Below are 20157 nucleotides of genomic sequence, written 5' to 3' on the forward strand. Positions count from 1 at the left end.
CCAGTAGAAATATAAAACCTAGCTGCGGGCGCTCTGCTAATCAGCTGGGCTGCTTTGGGATCTCTCCTGAGTGGATGCTCGAAGGCCCAGCGTACAGAGAGCACAACTCCTGCAGCAGATAACACCAGCCCTGCAGCCCCACGGGCCAGAACTGGGCTGGGCTGAGCTGCCGCTGCAACTCAGATCTGTCCGAGCATGCAGCCGAGGGCGTGAGCCACATCAGCCGGGGAATGTTCAAGGTGGTGCATCCTCCTAGAGTGACAGGGTTGCAGGATCCGCTGGAAGCTGGTCAAGTCCTTTAGAGCAGTGCTTCTTAAACTGTGTTCCGCAGCACACCGGTGTGCTGCGGAGAACAACAGCGTTCAAAATGGCTGCCCTTAAAGGGGCAGGTGACCCCTTTTTTGGGGGGGGGGGCTCAATAACGTTTCCCCAGCCTCTCCCCCCCCCCCCAACAAAAAATCCTTGGTGTTCCTCAGAAAAAAAATTATCGTTTGGTGTTCCTCGCTCTTAAAAAGTTTAAGAAACACTGTTTAAGAGACACCCCGACTACAAATAAAAACCCAGCACTTCTATCCCATGCCCCAATCTCTCCCCTCCACACTATTGCTAAAGAGCAGCTGTCACCCTACCGTAGATACCCATCCAGGGCTCTGACACCAGCTTCTCCCAGGGGCAGTTCATTAGTGTTCCGAGCCCTTGCGACTAGCTCCCGCCTGGACACACTGTGTGTACTTGGCTGTTGTGGGGCCATCGCTTGAACCCAGCTGGCTGCTGCCTGCCTTACAGTTCTTTCCTCTGGGACAGGTTTCATGCTTAAATCCAAGCCAGGGCCATCCTGTGGATTTATGGGGCCAAGTGCTCTTAAACTGGGTCCCTGTGCCCCATCTCAAATAAGATTTCTCAGCATTGAAAAAGTTTCAGAAAAGGGCAACAAAAATGATTTGGGGTTTGGAACAGGACCGATAGGCAGAGAGATTAAAAAGACTTGGACTTTTCAGCTTAGAAAAGAGGAGACTAAGGGGGGATATGATCGGGGTCTATAAAATCATGACAGGTGTGGAAAAAGTGAAGAAAGAAAAGTTGTTTACTTATTCCCACAATATAAGAACAAAGGGTCACCAAAGGAAATTAATAGGCAGCAGGTTTAAAAAAAAAGAAGGAAGTTTTTCTTCACTCAGCACACAGTCAACCTGGGGAACTCCTTGCCAGAGGATGTGGTGAAGACTAGCCACATTCTTGGCTAATGTTTTGGCCCCAAGCAGCAGCAGGGTGTGACTTCAAACCAACAGCCTGGGGTTAGTGGAGCCGAATGGGTTCCTAGCTGTGCCATACCACAGACCCTTTGCTGCGGCGCTGATGCTCACACGCACCCAGCGGTGTTGTTTTTTTTAAAGTTTTTCCTGTTACAGACTCACCCCCTCTGAAACTCTGGAACACGAACACAGCGTGGCTCACGCAAACTCTCCCCGAGCCAAAGGTTAATCCGCCCCCCCACAATTGTCACCCAACAAGAGTGACAAGACAAAACTCTGACACGTCTCCAGAGCCTCTGCGGGAATAATTTCTCGGGGGCTCCCGCGGCCTGGAGAGTCTTGGCTCAGCGTGCTACCTTGGGCAAGCCTCAATCCCTCCCTGGACTCTCTTCCTTGCAAAGGAATTCGCAGACAGATGGCGGATTTGCAACCAACATGTTGCAAAGGAAACACTCCCCGTGGTTCCTTGTGCACAGGCTGGCGCTCCGGCGCCGTCAGCTGCCCCTGACACGATTGCCTTTGCTGGGAGAGCGAGTGCTGCCCCCTGACAAGGTAAAGCACAGAAGACAAGCACACACTAAAAGGTTTTTTTAGGAACGAACGCATGGCTGTGGCCAGGGCCATCCTGAGGATTTATGGGGCCAGTGCTCTTCAACTGGGTCCCTGTGCCCCATCTCAAATAAGATCACTTGGCATTGAAAAAGGTTCAGAAAAGGGCAACAAAAATGATTCGGGGTTTGGAACAGGACCCATATGAAGAGAGATTAAAAAGACTTGGACTTTTCAGCTTAGAAAAGAGGCGACTAAAGGGGGATAGGATCAAGGTCTATAAAATCATGACAGGTGTGGAAAAAGTAAAGAAGGAAAAGTTATTTTCTTAATCTCCTTTGGTGACCCCTTGTTCTTATATTGTGGGAATAATAGGTAGCAGGTTTAAAACATACAAAAGGAAGTTTTTCTTCACTCAGCGCACAGTCAACCTGTGGAACTCCCTGCTAGAGGATGTGGTGAAGACTAGGATTTTAACAGGGTTCAAAAAAGAGCCAGATAGATTTATGGAGGTTAGGTCCATCAATGGCTATTAGCCAGGATGGTGTCCCTAGCCTCTGTTTGTCTGGGAATGGATGACAGGAGAGGGATGACGTGATGATTCCGTGTTGTGATCCCTCCCTCTGGGGCATCTAGCTTTGGCCACTGTCGGCGGACAGGAGACTGGGCTAGATGGATCATTGGTCTGACCCATGTTCATGGTGGGGGGGGGGAGAGATTTTTACAATCTTCAGTACCACATGAATGAACTATTTTTAAAGCACATTTTAAACTAAGGCCCTGTTGACTGTTAAACGGCTGAGTTCCCACTCAACTGGCTCTTTTGCAGGTTCTGCTAATCGCCGCTGTTAAGCTAACTAGATGCTCTCAGGAGGAAGCCGAGCCACGGAACTGGGATAGGACGAGGTGGGTGGATGGGCGTTAAGACCAGGGGTGCCCTATGCAGGTGCGTATTCTGCCTATGGAGAAGGCCGGCTCTGCAGCAGGTGGCAGCCGTGGGGGTGATGGTGGGTGTTGCATCCACCAGCGTGCCCGGGAACCAGGCCTGGTGGCTAAGCTTTGCTGGCTGTGCGCCTGACGCAAGGGGCGCTGCTGGGTGTCCACCCCCTCCTTTGGGGCCCTAAATGAGAGCGGAGGTGCACTGGAAACGCCAGCCTAGCAGAGTGGCCCCAGGTCCCCCAAGAATTCTGCAGCCAGGCTGCAAACGGAACTCCGAGCCCTCAGCCCCTCAACCAGCCTGCCCCAAGGTGAGAAACAGCAGGACAAAACACTCAGACGCGCCTCTTCTGAGGCCCACGCGTGCAGGCTCCAGCTGCCCTGACCTCTATGCTAATGCACTCACACCCTGCACTTCACTTCTGAGCGCCTGCCTTCCCCGGGAGCCCCTCACTGCGCTGCACACCTGCCCTGGCTTTAACCCCAGCCGGCTGCTCAAAAGCCATTAGCTCCTCCACGAATGCCTGGAAGTCATCTCGCCAATCCGTGCCTCAGTTTCCCTGCTGTGAAATGGGGAGGCTAGCTCTGCCCAGCAGCACAGAGGGGTCCTGAGGATAACAGAGGAAGAGGGGCCACAGATTCTAGGGTAATGGGCGGGGGGGGGGGGGGGGGGCTCCACAGAAGTTAGAAAACTTGCCAGTCCAACCACAAAATTGGTTTGCCTGCCCTGATGTGATAGGGAAGAAAAATCACATCCCAACCCTGGTCATGCTGCAGGTAACATGTTTCACCAGTGCCCTGTGGGAGGACTTGGACAGCACGTCTGCCTTGTGTCGTCCCTCCCTCCCCCCGCACCAGGGGGAATTCTCTGGGCTTGCACGGGGCCCGTGCAATGCACGGAAATGCTTTGGGATGTTCACGCAACTTCGCTAGGGCTGAGCTCGCCCTGCACCGGTTCAGCTGCCTTTACCTCACCTACTGAGTCGGGGTCGGGTTTCTTGGCCGCAGCTGCGTCACCAGGATACATGTGTTGGGCAGGGTGCTTCTTGCTGCTGTCTGGTCTGGGCGAGAGGGGCTGAAAGGTCGGGTCGATTTCAAGGATGAGTTGGTTCAAACTTTCTATCGACACGTCTAGAGTCGGAGACACTGGACTGGCATCCGGAGTCGCCTGGGGCTCAGACTCGCCCTTTGGCTGATGGGCAGGAGCGGCCCTTTCCAAAGAGGCGCCCAGATGTTCTCTCCCGGAGTTAGATCCCCGCGGTTCCCCACTGGGCAGCTGATGTGCTTTGCTTGGCGCCATCATGGGCTGGCTGACCCACCCCTCGGGCGAAAAATACGAACACTTTGTAGGCAAGATGGAGCAGCCGGGGCCCCCGGTGGGGTGCAAGCTTCTGCTCTCCTCCGCCGAGGCCACGCAGATCGTCTGGCCCACCCGCAGCACGTGGTTGGGGATGACCTGCGACATTGCTTCGGCTGCCGGCCTCAACGGTCAGTCTGGGAGCGCCGCCCCGCCCAGCCGCGGAGGGAGTTCTCCACGGGCCTGCCTCCACCAAAGGCCACGACGAACCTTTCCGCTAGCCTGCTGGTGGCCCGGCAAGGGAATCTAAAGAATGCAAAGAGCAAACCGTTAGACACTGGGCTCTCTGGGAGCAGGAACGTCTTTCAGCGGCTGAATCTCACCCCTAGAATTCTACCTGCACATAAAAAAAAAAGAAAAAAAAGAAAAGAAAGCCACTTTTCACATTTCCCTTCCCAGCAATGCATGGTCCGAGTGCTTGGGGGCATTCCGGCAAGCTGCAAACCCCACCCCCGCCCGGACAGCTTCTCGGTGGCCAACAGACCCTGCCCCAAATGCTCCGGACAGCTGAATGTCCCCCTCCCCATTTGCACCCTACCTTGGCCTAGGCTGAGAATGACACTGTGATGGGGTGAGGTCACAGGCGACCCCTGGGGGGTGATTTCTGGGGTGCTGACACGGCCACTGCCACCCTCCTATTTCCTCTCTGGGGCTTCTCAATGCTCGGTGCTGCTGGGCCAGCTCCCTGGCCTCCCCCCAGCCAAGGCCCCAAGCTGGGAATCACTCCCCCTCCCCACCGTGAAGCAGTATAGACACTGAATCTCTTCAGGTCCAAGGAAAATGCAGTTTTGGGCAAAACTTCCCAGGATACTACTCCCTAAATGGGATCAGAACCCCAATGAATTAGTTAGATAAGCCCCCTTTAGCAATGAGAGGGGGAATGTGCATATGGATCCACTCCCCCCCCTCCCCCCGTGACAATTATTCACGCTGGGCTTGATGGAAAATAAAAGTGATTTGACTAAGTACAAGCAGTAGGATTTATGGGCTAATAGGTGAGAACAGCCAAAGCGAAGGAGCTCACAGACTCAGAACAACAGAAAATGCTTTGCTAGCTCCAATCCTGAGACCTCAGGACCCAAACTCGTTACAAACTCACCCTAAAACCGTTCTTTTCCAGCAAAGCCTTCCAAACCTGCTAATGGGTAGCAGGTTTAAAACTAATAAAAGAAAGTTCTTCTTCACACAGCATGTAGCCAACCTGTGGAACTCCTTGCCAGAGGAGGCTGTGAAGGCTAGGACTATAATAGAGTTTAAAGAGAAGCTAGATAATTTCATGGAGGTTAGGTCCATAAAAGGCTATTAGCCAGGGGATAAAATGGTGTTCCTGGCCTCTGTTTGTCAGAGGCTGGAGAGAGATGGCAGGAGACAAATTGCTTGATCGTTGTCTTCAGTCCAACCTCTCTGGGGCACTTGGTGCTGGCCACTGTCAGCAGACAGGATACTGGGCTAGAAGGACCTTTGGTCTGACTCAGTACGGCCGTTCTTACGTTGTTATGTTCTAAACCCGAACTGTCCCGCACCCTGGGTCCTTCACCACCTAGCACTTTGCAGGGCTCCTGAGAAAGCTGGGGCCCTCTTAAAGGGGGCCGTGATCGGCAACTAACCCCAACACGGGTGGAAGGGCTGGGCTGGTTTCCCGTTTGGATCGGACGTGCGTCGTCCCACCGGTTCACTGGTGAAGTCTGAAGTGTCGCTCTGGGAACCTGGTGAAAGTGACGCTCTGGCTCGCCCCGGCCTGTGTTTGGTTTGTGTTCCAAAGCCAGCTACCTGCCCCAGGCTACTCCCCCAGTTTTCCCAATCAGCCTGGCTACCATGGATGTTTCTGCTACTTATTAATAAAAACAAGGAATCTTGTGAGGTTGTTAGGAACAGAAATCAGACCCCCTGCTGCATGTCTTATGCCGGGGGGGGCGGATGGGGACAGATTACATTCCAAAGAGCTTATATATTCCTTTGCATTCTTCCTCAGACTCAGCTGGCGTGAAATACAGCCTGTGCACTGAACCTACCAATAGACGTTACCCTCTAAAACCCCACTTCACAACCCGCTACAAACTAAGTTTGGCCTCGTCCCGCATGTTTATAGTCAACGCCCCACAAGAGCTAACATTTGGCATCCAGCAGAACAACAAAGGAGTGAATTCGCTGCATCCTTAGTGAAGGGTTTTTATTGGAGAGGGGCCAGAACCAAAGTGCCAGATCTGAAATCCGCCCCCCCCCCCCACCTCCTACCAGGTCCAGGGCTTTGGGAAAATTTAGATCCAGTTTTAAACTTCGTAATCATTATAGATGGCTGTATAACTGCCCTCTGGATCGTAACGGGGATCCTGGGACCTGCAGCGTTAAAAGCCCAAGGTGCGGAGGGCTGTGTCTACACCGCGGAGCTATTTCGGATACGCCGGCGGTATCCTGAAATAGCTATTCCGTGTCTTTTGAGCACGCCTGTCATTCTGAAATATAACGGGCTCGCTATTCCGACGTCCCTGTAAACCTCATTCCACGAGGAGTCAGGGACTTTTCGGAATAGCGGTTTGTTTCAAAATAAGTGCCTTGCAGACAGCGCCAAATTTCGAAATACGCTGTTTTGAAATTGACTCGAAATAAGTGATGCCATTTGCATAGCTTCTTTCTAGCTACCGGCACAGTATAGACACTCCCTTGCTATACATTGGAGCTGGGAGGTCTAACATTCATATCCTGTGTGCATCAGGATGGGGCATAGACCCGGAGCAGTGGATTACATGTGTCGATGTAATACAAGACGGTCTCTCCGGGCATCTTCTGTGACCACAGGACTTTACATGAATTCACCTTGTTGTGATTTCATTAACGACTGAGGTAAGGGATGAAGAAACCATCCCATTGCTCATAGCCCCGAGTTTGCAACCCGGGGCTTGGGCGGAGGAGCCCAGCGCGTCATGTCTGGCAAGCAGTGAGTAAACGGCCCTGCAGGCTGGGGAGAGCCGCTAGAGGGATGACTGACATTCCTTGAAACGAGCCGGCGTGTTACCCTCTATGACTTATATAACCTCAACCCAACACACGCCTGTAGGACTCACTGTTTCAGAGGGAGACACGTGGGAACAGGAAAGAGGAACGGTGCTCGTGAATAAGCCCCTCTGCTCATGTCTGTATGTGGCACCCGCCTCGTGAGTCATGTTCATTGTATCTCAGCAAGAGACAGGAGAGGCGCCTTTGACTGAAGGAGAAATGGATGTTTCAAGCTCACTTAGCTCCTTTGCAACCAGGGTGGCCGGCCTGTAGTCTAAAGTGGTGTAAATAAGCTGTAATGTGAACCCAGCAGGCAGGAAGACCAGTAGTGAAGGGTTCAAGAGTAATGTTTAATCCTCCAACAACACATATGCTGCGTACATAGAATTCCTCAAAGGGACCGTGGCTATTATGCCTCTGGAAATCCATTGCATTGTAGAATCATGGAATAGTAGGACTGGAAGGGACCTCGAGAGGTCATCAAGTCCAGTCCCCTGCCCTCACCGCAGGACCAAGCACCGTCTAGGTCACCCCTGACAAGGGATTGCCTAGCCTCCTGTGATGGAGACTCCACAACCTCCCTAGGCAATTTATTCTAGTGTTTAACCACAGTAAGGAAGTTTTTCCTAATGTCCAACCTAAGCCTCCCTTGCTGCAGTTTAAGCCCATTGCTTCTCGTCCTATCATCAGAGATCAAGGAGAACAATTTTTCTCCCTCCTCCTTGTAACACCTTTTAGGCACTTGGAAGCTGCTGTCATGTCCCCTTCTCAGCCTTCTCTTTTCCAGGTTAAACAAACCCAGTTCTTTCAATCTTCCCTCATAGGTCATGTTTTCTAGACCTTTAGTTGTGTTTTGGTGCTCTTCTCTGGATTTTTTTTCTAGTTTGTCCACATCTTAATGTGACACCCACAACTAGACACAATCAGCATAATCAGCGTGTATTCAGGCGGAAGAATTACTTCTCGTTTCTTGTTTACAATACTTCTGCTAATACATCCCGGCAAGTAAGCGAATTTTTTTTTTTGGCAACGGTATCACACTGTTGACTCTTATTTAGCTTGTGGTCCACTATGTCTCCGAGATCTCTTTCTGCTGTGCTCCTAGATAGTCACTTCCCATTTTGTTCGTGTGAAACTGATCGTTCCTCCCTAAGTGGAGCACTTTGCCTTTGTCCTTATTAAACTTCATCTTGTTTACCTCCAGTTTGTCCAGATCATTTCTTCATCCTATTTACCTCCATTTCTCCAGTTTGTCCAGATTATTTGGAAGTCTGACCCTCTTCTCCACACCCTGCAAGGAGGCAGGTCTTTTATGCCTGGGTCTTTCATCAGAGTGTCTGCAAAGATCCGGGTTAGAACGAGGTTGCGTGCATCATACCTTGCTGCCTTAGGGAGCAGCCTGTTTTCTCTCTCGCTGTTTTGCCTCGTGTGCCAAGGCACCCAGATGTGTTACGTTGCAACCTTCCTGCAAGAGTATTTTATGCTTTTATCTAATTTCTCAGCGTGCATGGCCTGAGGGTCACACAATCAAACATGGGCCTCTACGGTGGAGCTAAGAAACAGTCCACAGCCAGTGGCAAGTCCCAAACCTTCCACTGACACACAAGGACGACAAAGACACATGGGGGCAAACGCCGTGACACTGGTCTGCAGAGGTGTTTGCTATTGGCCGTGTCCCATTCCCTGTCAGCCTCACTCAGAGGCTCCTGCTGCCTTCTCTCTCGCTCAGACTCTCACACGCTGGCCTGGCTTTCATTCTGTCACCGTTCGGTGATTAACCCGACCTCCATTCCAATGCTGCCACACACTCGTCGTGGCCTCAAATCCCCTGCTGCTACCTCCTGCCCTGTCTCGGGGAGAGAATTTGACTGTACACAGAACCTTCCAGCAGCATCTCACACCACCATGGGTTAGACACCAGCAGGGCAGAAAAACGCTCCAGCCGCGAACACAAGAACGGCCGTACTGGTTCAGACCAAAGGTCCATCTAGCCCAGTATCCTGTCTGCCAACAGTGGCAAATTCCAGGTGCCTCCACAGGGAGTGAACAGAACAAGTAATTAAGTGAATCCCTTCCAGGTCACCCATTCCCAGCCTCTGACAAACAGGCTAAAGACACCATTCCTGCCCATCCTGGCTTATAAGCATTCCTATCCTCCATGAATGTATCTAGTTCTTTTTTGAACCCTGTTAAAGTCCTGGCCTTTACCACATCCTTTGGCAAGGAGTTCCACAAGTTGTATGTTGCATGAAGTAGTCCTTTCTTTTTGTTTGTTTTAAACCTGCTACCTATTAATTTCATTTGCTGACCCTTTAGTTCTTACGTTATGGGAACAAGTAAATAACTTTTCCTTATTCACTTTCTCCACACCTGTCATGATTTTATAGACTTCTATCATATCCCCACTTAGTCTCCTCTTTTCTAATCTGAAATGTCCCCATCTTTTTAATGTATAAGGCAGCCGTTCCAAACTAGGGATGTAATAGTGGAGTCGATTAACCATAAGCTTATAGGTTAATGCTATAGACTACACTCCCTCCCCGCCAAGTAAATTTTTTAGCAGGCTGGCCAGTAGCATGGCTCAGTCCCAGCTTGTACCGGGTACAGGACCTACCTGCACTGCAGTGCTGCATTTAAAGTGTATTAGGAGCCCTGCGGGCAGGCAGCTCGGCTCAGTTCTGGCTCATGGTGGGTCTGAGAGCTCAGACCCTCCCACCCCTCTGTATCAGAGGCAGCAGCTCAAGCCTCTGTTTTAGACTGGCTCCCCTCACGAACCAGCTCTCTTCTGGCAACCCAGGTTGCTGCCTCTGATACAGAGGCAGCAGCACAGGGTTGCAGAGGCCCCCCAGGAGCAGGGCTGGAGCACACTAGCTGTTGGCCCCATGCCCGGGGACTATAGACTAGCCGAATAACCGATAAGAATTGATGAGGGTACTCGACTATTCAATTAACCGATATTTCACATCCCTGTTCCAAACCCCTAAACATTTTGGTTGCCCTTTTCTGAACCTTTTCCAGTGCCAAGAGAGCTTCTTTGAGATGGGGCAGCCGCATCTGTAGACAGGATTCCAGATGTGGGCATGCCAGGGTTTTATTCAGAGGCAATAAATGTCTTATTCTCTATCCCTTTTTTTAAAAGATGCCCACATTCGATCTGGTTTTTTGACCGCTGCTGCACACTGATCGGATGTTTTCTCTTTGATACTTTCCACCCAGGACACCCCACACTCTTGCATATTCAGACCAGCTCTGCTGGAGGAAGAGTTTATTTGCCAGCCCACTGGGAGTTAAGAGGAGGTTCGCAAATGGCAGACGGATGACGATTTTTCCCTAAAATGCACTCCCTGGAGCACCTTCAGTGACAGGCTCGTTCAACAGCAAAAGGAAGGAGACGTGAGCAGGGAAAACTACACCCTCCTTAGTCATCGGAGGCCTGTTCTAGGACTTGCCCGGATTAACAGGGCGTGTCAGCGGAGCCGAGGAAAACAGTCTCCATGGCTGTGTTTTGATTGCTGAGCTGAGCAGCCATATCACATAGCAAATATGAATATGCCCGTGGCTATCAGGGTGTTAGCACATCGGAGCGGGCGGGTCCAGAAGTCGACAGCATGACGGTTGCGTGTAGAAGTGGAGGTTGAGTGTTCAGGTGGCAGGGATGCTGAGGACAGGGATGACGCTGTATAGTCAGTAGTCCCAAGGAGCCTTCTAGGAACCCGGCGTGGTGTCAGCAACTTTCACGTTTTAATCGAGAGTCTGACAGTTTGGTTGTTCCCTTAAAGCGCCACCTCATGGAATCACAGGATGATCGCAGAACATTTGGAAAAAGTTTTTAGCCCTCTCCCCACCCACCCCACTTGCAGAGAAAAGTTTATACACATGATCCCTACATTAAAAAAAAAAAAGAGATGACAAGAAACCCAACCCCCCACATTTGTATTTTGATTGGTAACATTTCAGAACCGTGAAGCCAACCCCAGGACTTTTGGAGCTGGACTCTGGAGTTTGGAACATTCAAAGCTGGCAATATTCAAATTGCTACGTTGCTCGCGACCCAGCCCTCCCATACCTCACCTCCGCCCCAGTGAAAAGAGACTCTGACCAGAACAATCCTCCGCACAGCTGCCCTACCTAGACTCTGCAGCTGTCTCCGTGGCTGCCAGACAAATGGTAGGGGGCTGACCTGTAGCCCCATAGAGACTAACAAAACAAATATATAGGATCATGAGCTTTCATGGGCACAACCCACTTCCTCAGATGAGTGGAGAAAATAAGGGGGAACCTTCCAAAAGTTTGCAGGCACTTCCCTAGTTTGACAGTGGGGAGAACGGCAGCTGAACACTCAGGAAAGCAAAAAAAAAAAAAAAAAAAAAGCAGATTTCTGTCCAGATAAAGTGAAATAAACGAATCTGCCCAATTCTAGCTAATCAGGGAACATCTGGGATGTGAGACTTAGACTGGAGTCTTTTCCACTCCAGAGGTAACATCATGCACCACAGCCTAGATTTTCTATCACGTCCCCTTGCTTGTGCCTCAGTTTCCACATCTGTAAAACGAGGAAATGGTGCTGGCCTTCCTTGGTAAAGTGTCCTGAGTGAAAAGTCTCTAAGAGAACGGAGTCTTATTTCCCTGAGCATGTTGTTGGGTTAGACGGTAGCCACGCCCAGCGAGCAGCAGCTACGAGAGAGTATTTCATAGGAAGGGAAGGGCCAGGACATGGGCGGTGGGGAGAAAGAGGGCTGTCTGACCTCTGGAAAAGCTGGGGGCAGGTTCCTGTGCATTGAGATGACAGGGCACAGCCTTTCCTTGCACTGGCCCTCCATCCTTTTGCCTTGGGGGAGTCTAACCCAGAAGTGCTTGGTTTTCTGTGGGTTCATATCCTAGAAAATCCCTTACCAGGAAGTTGTCCCCCTGCACCGTGAACTGCAAAGCGTGGGTCCCTCCGCCCCTCGTGCGCTGGCCACGCTCCTTTTTTAAACAGTACAACCCCCAACGGTGGCAGTGGCCAGAGCACGGGGCCAAGCTGAGACCTTGCTTCCCATCCAGCCCTGGGCAGGGCTTGTCAATTTCGACTGGAAACTCTTCGGGGCTGGGCCCGTCTCTTGTGCCCAGACAGGGCTCAGCCCAGTGAGGTCAGCTGGCACCGCTAATCGCCACCACACTAGAAATCATACAGCCTAATGCCCTGCTCAGAAAACAAAACAAGGGGCCTATGCTTTGGTCAATAGCCTCTCTCCAGGCTGGCTCGCCACCCCTTAGCCCCTCCTGAGCCTGCAGAATGTCTCATTCCCTCTGCCTTTCCCAGGCTGCAGTCTTACCTGCCTTTGAGTAATGGACCGTTCCTTTGGCTCCCGGGCCCAGAGACCTAGCAAGGCAAACTTCTCACTACCAGGGATGAGTGTGTGTGTGGGGGGGCTTTATTGCCTGCAGCTTGGGGGGGGGGGGGTGTCCCAGGCTGTGCTATTTCTGTAGGCTAAGCAGGTGTCAGTGGACCCAGGAGTGATGCCCCCGGTGTGACATGCCTGCATCCCTCAGTGGTGACATATGCCCACACCCTGACCAGGGAAGGAAAATCATTGTCAAGAATAGAATAAAACAAAACCTGAGAACAGTAAGACACAAATATTCTCCCTGGGCTTCGGATAAAGAAAAAGCGCTGTGATGTCTAGCACCCCTTCCAACGCCCCAGCCCCGCGTAAATCCGACTGGTGTCTGTGCCAGTCCGCTGCGCTGTTCACACACGAACCCCTGTGTCCTGGCTCGTTTGACATCTCTACCGGATATTTGCTCTCAGGGGGACCAAAAAAACAGTCGAGGCAGGAAAGAAATCAGCAGCTAACCCCGAAGCAGCAGGCGCAGGAGCACGAGAGGAAAGGGCAAGAAGAGCCGATGCAACGGGAAGCAACATGAAATGGGAAGCTGTGTTGGAAAGAGGCTTTAGAAAGACGGAGCAAGCGAGGAAGGCGGCACTGTCAGCCACGGAAGCAGGTACCTGAGCTGCAGTTCCTTGCGTCTTCCCTGCTGGGATGCCTCCTTTGGCCACTCTGTGCTCTGTGAACCAGGGCGAGGCGGGGTGTATGCAAGGTCTCAGCCCTGCTGGTGCCTCCCTTTTAACATCGGCTCGCCTACGCTGGGTCAGGCCGGCCACACCTGCCTTCCCCCGTGCGCCACACTGCCAGGTGTATTCTCCTCCCAGCCCAGGTGAGCTGCAAGAGGGAAAGCCCAGAGAGATCAAGGAGGAGCCAAGTACAGCTGGCCAAGGGCCAGCCTCTCTCCACAGCAACCAGTAGGTAGCTGCGTAGGGACAGCTGCAGGGCTGAGCAGCCAGAGCTGGGCATGTGCAGCACCAAGGCCATGCCAGGGTATGGCTGCATGCTCGCCCCCCCTTCCCCCGACCCAGGGACAGAGGCATACCCACTAATGAAAAGCCTTCTCCAGGGGTGGTAAAGCACTGCGAGATCCTCAGAAGAGAAAACCTGTAGCTGGGCAAACTATAAATCACTATTGTAATCAACCGTAAGAGGCCAACGATGCAAACCCCCGGGGAATAATACTGTAATCAAGCCAGCAACCAGCTGGGATGTTACCTCGCTTTCCACATTGCACCCCACAGCAGCTGAGAACGCCCTGGTGACAGTGAGGAAAAAATTCACCTGCCTGCTCCAAAATCCCAAACCCCAAATACCTGAGTTCAGGGGGAATCGCCATTAGAGGTTAGCAGGACAGGACCTATGACACACAGATGTCAGTTCAGATTCTATCCACCTTCAAACATGTAATGCGAATTTCTCCCCTTCAAGCGCCTCAGTGGCAGCTGGATACAGGCGTACCAGGCTGGGAGACATGGCTGCGCAAGGAGTGTTGCTGTGACCGCTGCAGGCTGCGGTGGGATACCATCTGTGGGAAAGGTCATAAGGCCCTGTGACGGGGTTCACTCTCCACCACAGCACCCCCTGCCATCTGTCCTAGGAATTAGCTCCTTCTGGCCGGCTGGGTGCCTTCCCTTGGGTGCTGTCTCCCCTCTTCCCTCCGGGCCATGGTGTCCTCTTCAGGATACTGCCCTCCGGCAGTGCCCACGTCAGTCTCTGAGCCCCCTTCCAGGGGTTGTTGTTTCTTCAGCGGGCCATGCTTCAGGGCCTGCAGTCTGTGGGTTTGCTTGGCCAGAGCTCCCCTAGCCCTGCCTTGCCTTGCCTCCCCAGCCCTGCCCTAGCTCCAGGGAGCCTCCTACTCCCCCAGCAGCCAGACTCTCCCTGCTCTTCTCCGGGAGCAGCAGCCCATCCTCTTATATAGCTCCCAGCTGGGCCCTGCGGCTTCAGCTGGGGCTAACCTCCCAGGCCCTGCTCCAGGCTGGGGTCTACCCCCAAAGGGCCAGTGCAGGGCAAGCGCCTTGTCACAGGCCCGATTCTGCTCCCATTGCAAGATGGTGATAAAAATGCCTCTGCTGGAGCAAACTGACACAGCTCCGTGGAAATCGCCCGAGGATCTGACGCATTCGCTGCCGTAAACCTGGGCTCTAGCATCGCACCATATCTCCCTGCCGTAGGAAGGCCAGCAGCACCAGGATATGGTGACCTCCCATTGCACGTGTGGAGAATGGACATGGGTGGTAAAGGGACACACCTATTTGTACTTGTGACTGGGGGGGGGGCGGTCACAGAAGACCCCTTGGGGGTGCTTCCCGAAGTGCCGACCAAGCCACTGACATTTGCCTCCTTGCTCTCTGGGACTTCTCACCACCCGGTTCAGGTTGTCCAGCTCACCTGGTCTCCCCCAGCCAGGCACTAAGCTGAGATCGCTGTCCCCCCATCCCCTCGGAAGAGCAATGCAAACATTGAAACTTGTCTGGTCCAAGGAAAATGCAGTTTTGGGCTCAGCTTCCAGGGATACCACCCCCCAAATGGGATCTGAACCCCAAGTGCATTATGTAGGTAAGCCCCCTTTAGCAATGAACTGGGGGGGAGGAGCAGGGGGGGAAGGACACACTGGTTGCTCCCACAGGTGACAATTATTTCCACTGGGCTTGATAGAAAATAAAAGTGATTTTATTAAGTACAAGCGCTTTAAATGGCTGCAAGTGAAAACAGCCAGAGCAAAGGGAAAATCCAAATTGAAAACAACAAAAAACACATCGCTCATTCTAACCCACACTCAAGCTTATTACAAACTCACCCTAAAACGGTTCTTATTCCAACTAAACCAGGGAAGTTCCCTGGGGTCCTGGGTTCATTCTCTTGGGAGTGCCACGCCAGCCAGAGACAAAGACTGGACCACTTTGCCTCTGAAATAGCCTCCCTTTCAGGTGGGAATTCTCTATTTTAAATTCTCCTCTTTCATGGAAAATTACCAGATCAGTCCCTACCAATTAGGGAGGTCACATGACTCCTTAAGACCAACCCTGCTAAGACTTAATGATCAAAAGAGGCTGTTTATGCCCAGACATTGAGGGAAACCCCCTTGATGGCTTTCAGTTGCACATTTAAAACCCTAAAGCATTCCACACTCTGTTCATCAGGGATACTCAACACACCGCCCTGAAATCGGGTAAATCTTGCATTTTATTAATATCAGCAGAACTGACTTCAATGGAGCCTGTGTGTTGTGTAGTCTTGCCTTCATCTTTGTATTCATGCCCCTCAGTGTGAAAGAAGCTATTTGCATATATTTGCATATATATTTGCATGTATTTGCAACCACACTTAAGTTGCGGCCCTCGGCATGTGCTGTGAGTATCATTGTGGCCCCCGGGGCTGCCAAAGTTGAGTAGCCCTGCCGTATATATAACTTTATGCCCAAGAATGATACACACACCAAAGTAAGATATACAGATCCGTTACGATTGACAGGTTACACAAGGCATTACGACTGACAGGTTAACGAGGCATTTTGTCCAAAGCACCTTCGAGTTATGCGTACTTGTGTCCTTAAGTCAATTTCATAAAGCACTGGAAGGGGGGGGGGAGAGTAACCATCACAGTACTCCCTAGCATGAGCCTCGTAATTCCGTTCTCCCGCTGTTTCGCCAGGCTGTTCTAGGACTGTGAGGCTACCTCTACCTTGCATGATTATTTCGGAATAAGCTATTGCAGAAGAAATATTCTGAAATAGCTTATTTCAAAATAGCACCTCTATGCTACAGGAAAGCCTGGAATTTAGTCCGAGCCAGGATCTCCTGATGTGGACGTGCTACCTTGAAGTAGAGCCCTGAAAACCCTGGAGAGTAATTACTGTGAATGGCCTGGGGGAGGAGCTTTGTGGAAATAGCAGCAGTGGAGCATCCACACGATTGCTATTGTGAAATAGCTATTTCGGAAGCGGTGTTACTCCTCATGGCATGAGGTTTACAAATGCCGAAATAAGCTGCCTGTTATTTTGAAATGATTTCGAAATAACGGGTTAGCTGTGTAGACACTCGCATAGTTATTTCGGAATAACGTCCGTGATTCCGAATTAATGCTGCTGTGTAGCTGGGCCTGTAGACAGTTACACAATTTATACCTTCGGGGAGAGATGTGCAAAGGACAGCTGGGGGCCGACCTAGCACAAGGGGGCCCTTTCTGGTCATTATATTCAGGCCCTACCACAGTGTCAATGTGTTGACAATGGATCGTGTGTGCGTTGGGAAATCTCCATCTAAACAAATAACTGAACTGTAATTCTGCTTTTCAGCGGCGGATAAGAGTTTTGCGGGGCCCAGGGCAGCACAATTTTGTGCATGCGCACCGATGTGTACTGGTGCCTGTTGCGTATTCACACCGGCACTGGCGCGGGGCCTATTGAAGTGTGGGGCCCGGGGCAGCTGCCCCGCCTGCCCTGCCCTATATCCGCCGCTGCTGCTCTTGAGATGAAAGGAGGCATCTGTGACCCAGGTATGACTAAGGAGAGACAGAGTTTATTACAATTACTGTTTTATCATTTATCCCTCGAGCCGTCCCTCCTCATTTATCGGCACACATCTTTGTAGCATCGGGGAGTCTCCCATGTGGCATACCCCTCAACCACCTTGTGCCTGGCTCCTTTGTAAACTTTATAGAACAGATTTGGCCAGCGAGGCTTCCGATTTTTAACGCGTGGCTGTCCTGAGGTGCTCTTAACGGACCAAAATCCGTTTCTGCAATCCTTCTTCATGCACAATTCCCTCGGAGTGTGCTGCCACCATGCAGTAGAGTGGAGGAGATCGGCAGTAGCTTTCTCTATCTTATGTGTTTTTGGATAGCTATCAATTTGGGGCCATGGGAGTTTTGCCACCAATTTCAGCGGGACCAGGAATGCTCTTTGAAAGAATAAATCCATTCAGGAAAAGATATCACTGTGTGCAACCCTTTGATTTACCTGGCCTTCTTGCATTGTTTGCAAACTCTTTGAAATCTCCGACTAACAGGATATTCATTTGCTCACAATATAAACTTCCTTCCTTATTGCCCCTTGATCTCGCTTTACAATCTTCCTAGTGTTCCGTTGACCACGCTTCATTGTTTTCCCCCTCCCTTAACGTTCCTGGTAAAGAGTGTTTTCTCAGGGCCTTCACTGGGTGGTAATTTTCTGCACAGCCATTTTCCTCCCCAAAATGGGGAAAGAGTGTATTAGAAAGGAATCACTTGCCAAATTGTATTTTCCTTTCAGGACAAAATCCATCAAAAGCATTGCTGTGCTGCTCAAAAGCCAGGATGTATAACTAGAGGCGGGATATTTATTATTGTTCTTTCCAGGTGCAGCGTGTGGTTCCCAACATCTGACCATGCTGGACATGCACAAAGCAAGAGACGCTCCCTGCCCCAAGAAGCTTATAAAGAAAGTAGCCATCCTGCAACAAAAAAACTTCAAAAACAGACTTCAAAGAATAGTGATAGAAATGCAGCCGTGTTAGTCTGGTGTAGCTGAAACAAAATACAGGACTATGTAGCACTTTAAAGAGTAACAAGATGGTTTATTAGGTGATGAGCTTTCGTGGGCCAGACCCACTTCCTCAGATCAAATAGTGGAAGAAAATTGGTACAACCATATATACCAAAGGATACCATCAAAAAAATGAACACGTATGAAAAGGACAAATCACATTTCAGAACAGAAGGAGGATGTGTGGGGGGGGAGGTAAATGTCTGTGAGCTAATGATATTAGAGGTGATAATTGGGGAAGTGAGTTAATTTCAAAGAGAAACTGCAGAGATACAAGTATCAGAGGGGTAGCCGTGTTAGTCTGGATCTGCAAAAGCGACGAGGAGTCCTGTGGCACCTTATAGACTAACAGATGTATTGGAGCATAAGCTTTCGTGGGCAAAGACCCGCTTTGTCAGATGCACGTGACCCACATGCAGCTGACGAAGCGGGTCTTTGCCCACGAAAGTTTATGCTCCAATACATCTGTTAGTCTATAAGGTGCTACAGGACTCCTTATCGCTTTTGCAGAGGTACAGTTCATCTGAAAATTTGACGTTATTAGTTTAGGATTAAACAAAGACTGAATGGCTAGCCAGGCAAAAGCAGTTTTTCCTCTCTTGGGCTACATCTACATTGGCAAGATTTTGTGCAAATACTTTTAACGCAAGAGTTTTTGCGTTAAAATATTTGCGCAAGAAAGCGTCTATACTGCCTCGTGCTTTTGCGCAAGAGATGTGCTTTTGCACAAAAGCATCCGTGCCAGTGTAGACGCTCTTTTGTGCAAGAAAGCACTGATGGCCATTTTAGCCATCAGGCTTTTTTGTGCAAGAAATTCATGTTGCCTGTCTACACTGGCCTCTTGTGCAAGAATACTTGCGCAAGAGGGCTTATTCTTGAGCTGGAGCATCATAGTTCTTGCGCAAGAAACCCTGATTTCTTACATTAGAACATCAGTGTTCTTGCTCAAGAACTCGTGGCCAGTGTAGACAGGCGGCAAGTTTTTGCGCAAAAGCACATGCTTTTGTGCAAAATCTTGCCAATGTAGACACAGCCTTGGTGTTCACACCTCCACATCAGCTGCTAGAAGTGGGCCACATCCTCCCTGACTGAATTGACCTTGTGATCCCTAACCTTACTCTTGACTGGTACTCTTTTGATAAATGCCTGTATATTTACACCTGCCTCTGAAATTTCCACTACATGCATCTGACGAAGTGGGTCTTTCCCTTCGAAAGCTTATGCTCCAATAAATCTGTTAGTCTATAAGGTGCCACAGGACTTCTCATTGTTTATGCAGATTCAGACTAACACGGCTACCCCTCTGATACTTACAAAGAAAGTGTTTCCACCCCCCCCCCTTTTACAGAGGGAGCACAGAGACACAGAAGGTGAAGTGACTTGCCCAGGGTCAAAGTGGTAGTCTGTGGCGGAGCTGGGAGCTGACCCCCCAGATGCCCAGTCATAAGGCTGGCCTTCCTTGAAGATATTTGGCTTTGCAGCCAACAGGGAGGCGCCATATCTGTGAGATGTGCAGGAGTAAAAAGCCCTGGGACTAGCAGAGAGAGAGGAGGGAAGACTTGGATGGCTTGATGATAGGATACGAAGCCTGTAGCCTCTAGGCTACCATGGCAGACGTAGCCCGTTTGTGACCTCAAAGCACTGGCCAGCTGATGGCTCACTGCTGCCAAATCTGCTTTGAGCTGTGCTCCTCAGTCCAGTCCCTCGTGGGTTGGAATGCATGTACCAATATGCTCCAGGCTCTGCAAAGAGTCCAGGCTCGAAACGGACCCTGAACGCCCCACTTGTCCCGAACAGGTGTCCTTCCAGGTGCAGGAATAATGAATATTACCAGGGAGGAGCGGCTTTTGGCCATTCACCCGGGCAGAAGTGCAGGGCTGCGGCCTCTCTCACCTCAGCCCACGGTAAATTCACCTGACAAACAACCAAAACTCGGTGCACAAGCAAGTGGGGGGCCTTCTGCTGTGTCTTATTCATCTGGAACAGCCTTGGGAGGGGTCCGTGCTCTCTATCAGTGTTTCTCAACCAGTGGTATGAGTAGCCTTAGGGGTACTTGAGAGATGTCTGGGGGGTACGTCCACACAACTGAAATGTGGAGAAAACTGAATTTGTGTTTTAAGTTTTACAGCGTTTTATTATTTTTGTATGTTTTACACCCAAAAATGTCATTGCCCGCCC

At 50.8% G+C, this 20157-nt stretch overlaps 1 protein-coding gene across 2 annotated transcripts in view; it reads right to left on the minus strand.

Annotated features, from left to right (window-relative positions):
* The window catches only part of TNS4 (tensin 4), a 30923-nt gene extending 17692 nt beyond the window's left edge, over positions 1 to 13231 (minus strand). For both annotated transcript variants that reach the window (XM_075911298.2, XM_075911297.2), the window contains exons 1-2: positions 13079 to 13231; positions 3714 to 4341 (exon numbers count right to left, since the gene is read on the minus strand). In XM_075911298.2, the coding sequence (XP_075767413.2) occupies positions 3714 to 4203 (490 nt within the window). In that variant the 5' untranslated portion in view covers positions 4204 to 4341; positions 13079 to 13231. The remainder of the gene's footprint in view (positions 1 to 3713; positions 4342 to 13078) is intronic.
* Positions 13232 to 20157: the final 6926 nt, after the last annotated feature.

This window comes from Pelodiscus sinensis, chromosome 29 (assembly GCF_052426305.1).
Source record: "Pelodiscus sinensis isolate ZL-2025 chromosome 29, ASM5242630v1, whole genome shotgun sequence".
NCBI classification, from domain to species: Eukaryota; Metazoa; Chordata; order Testudines; family Trionychidae; genus Pelodiscus; species Pelodiscus sinensis.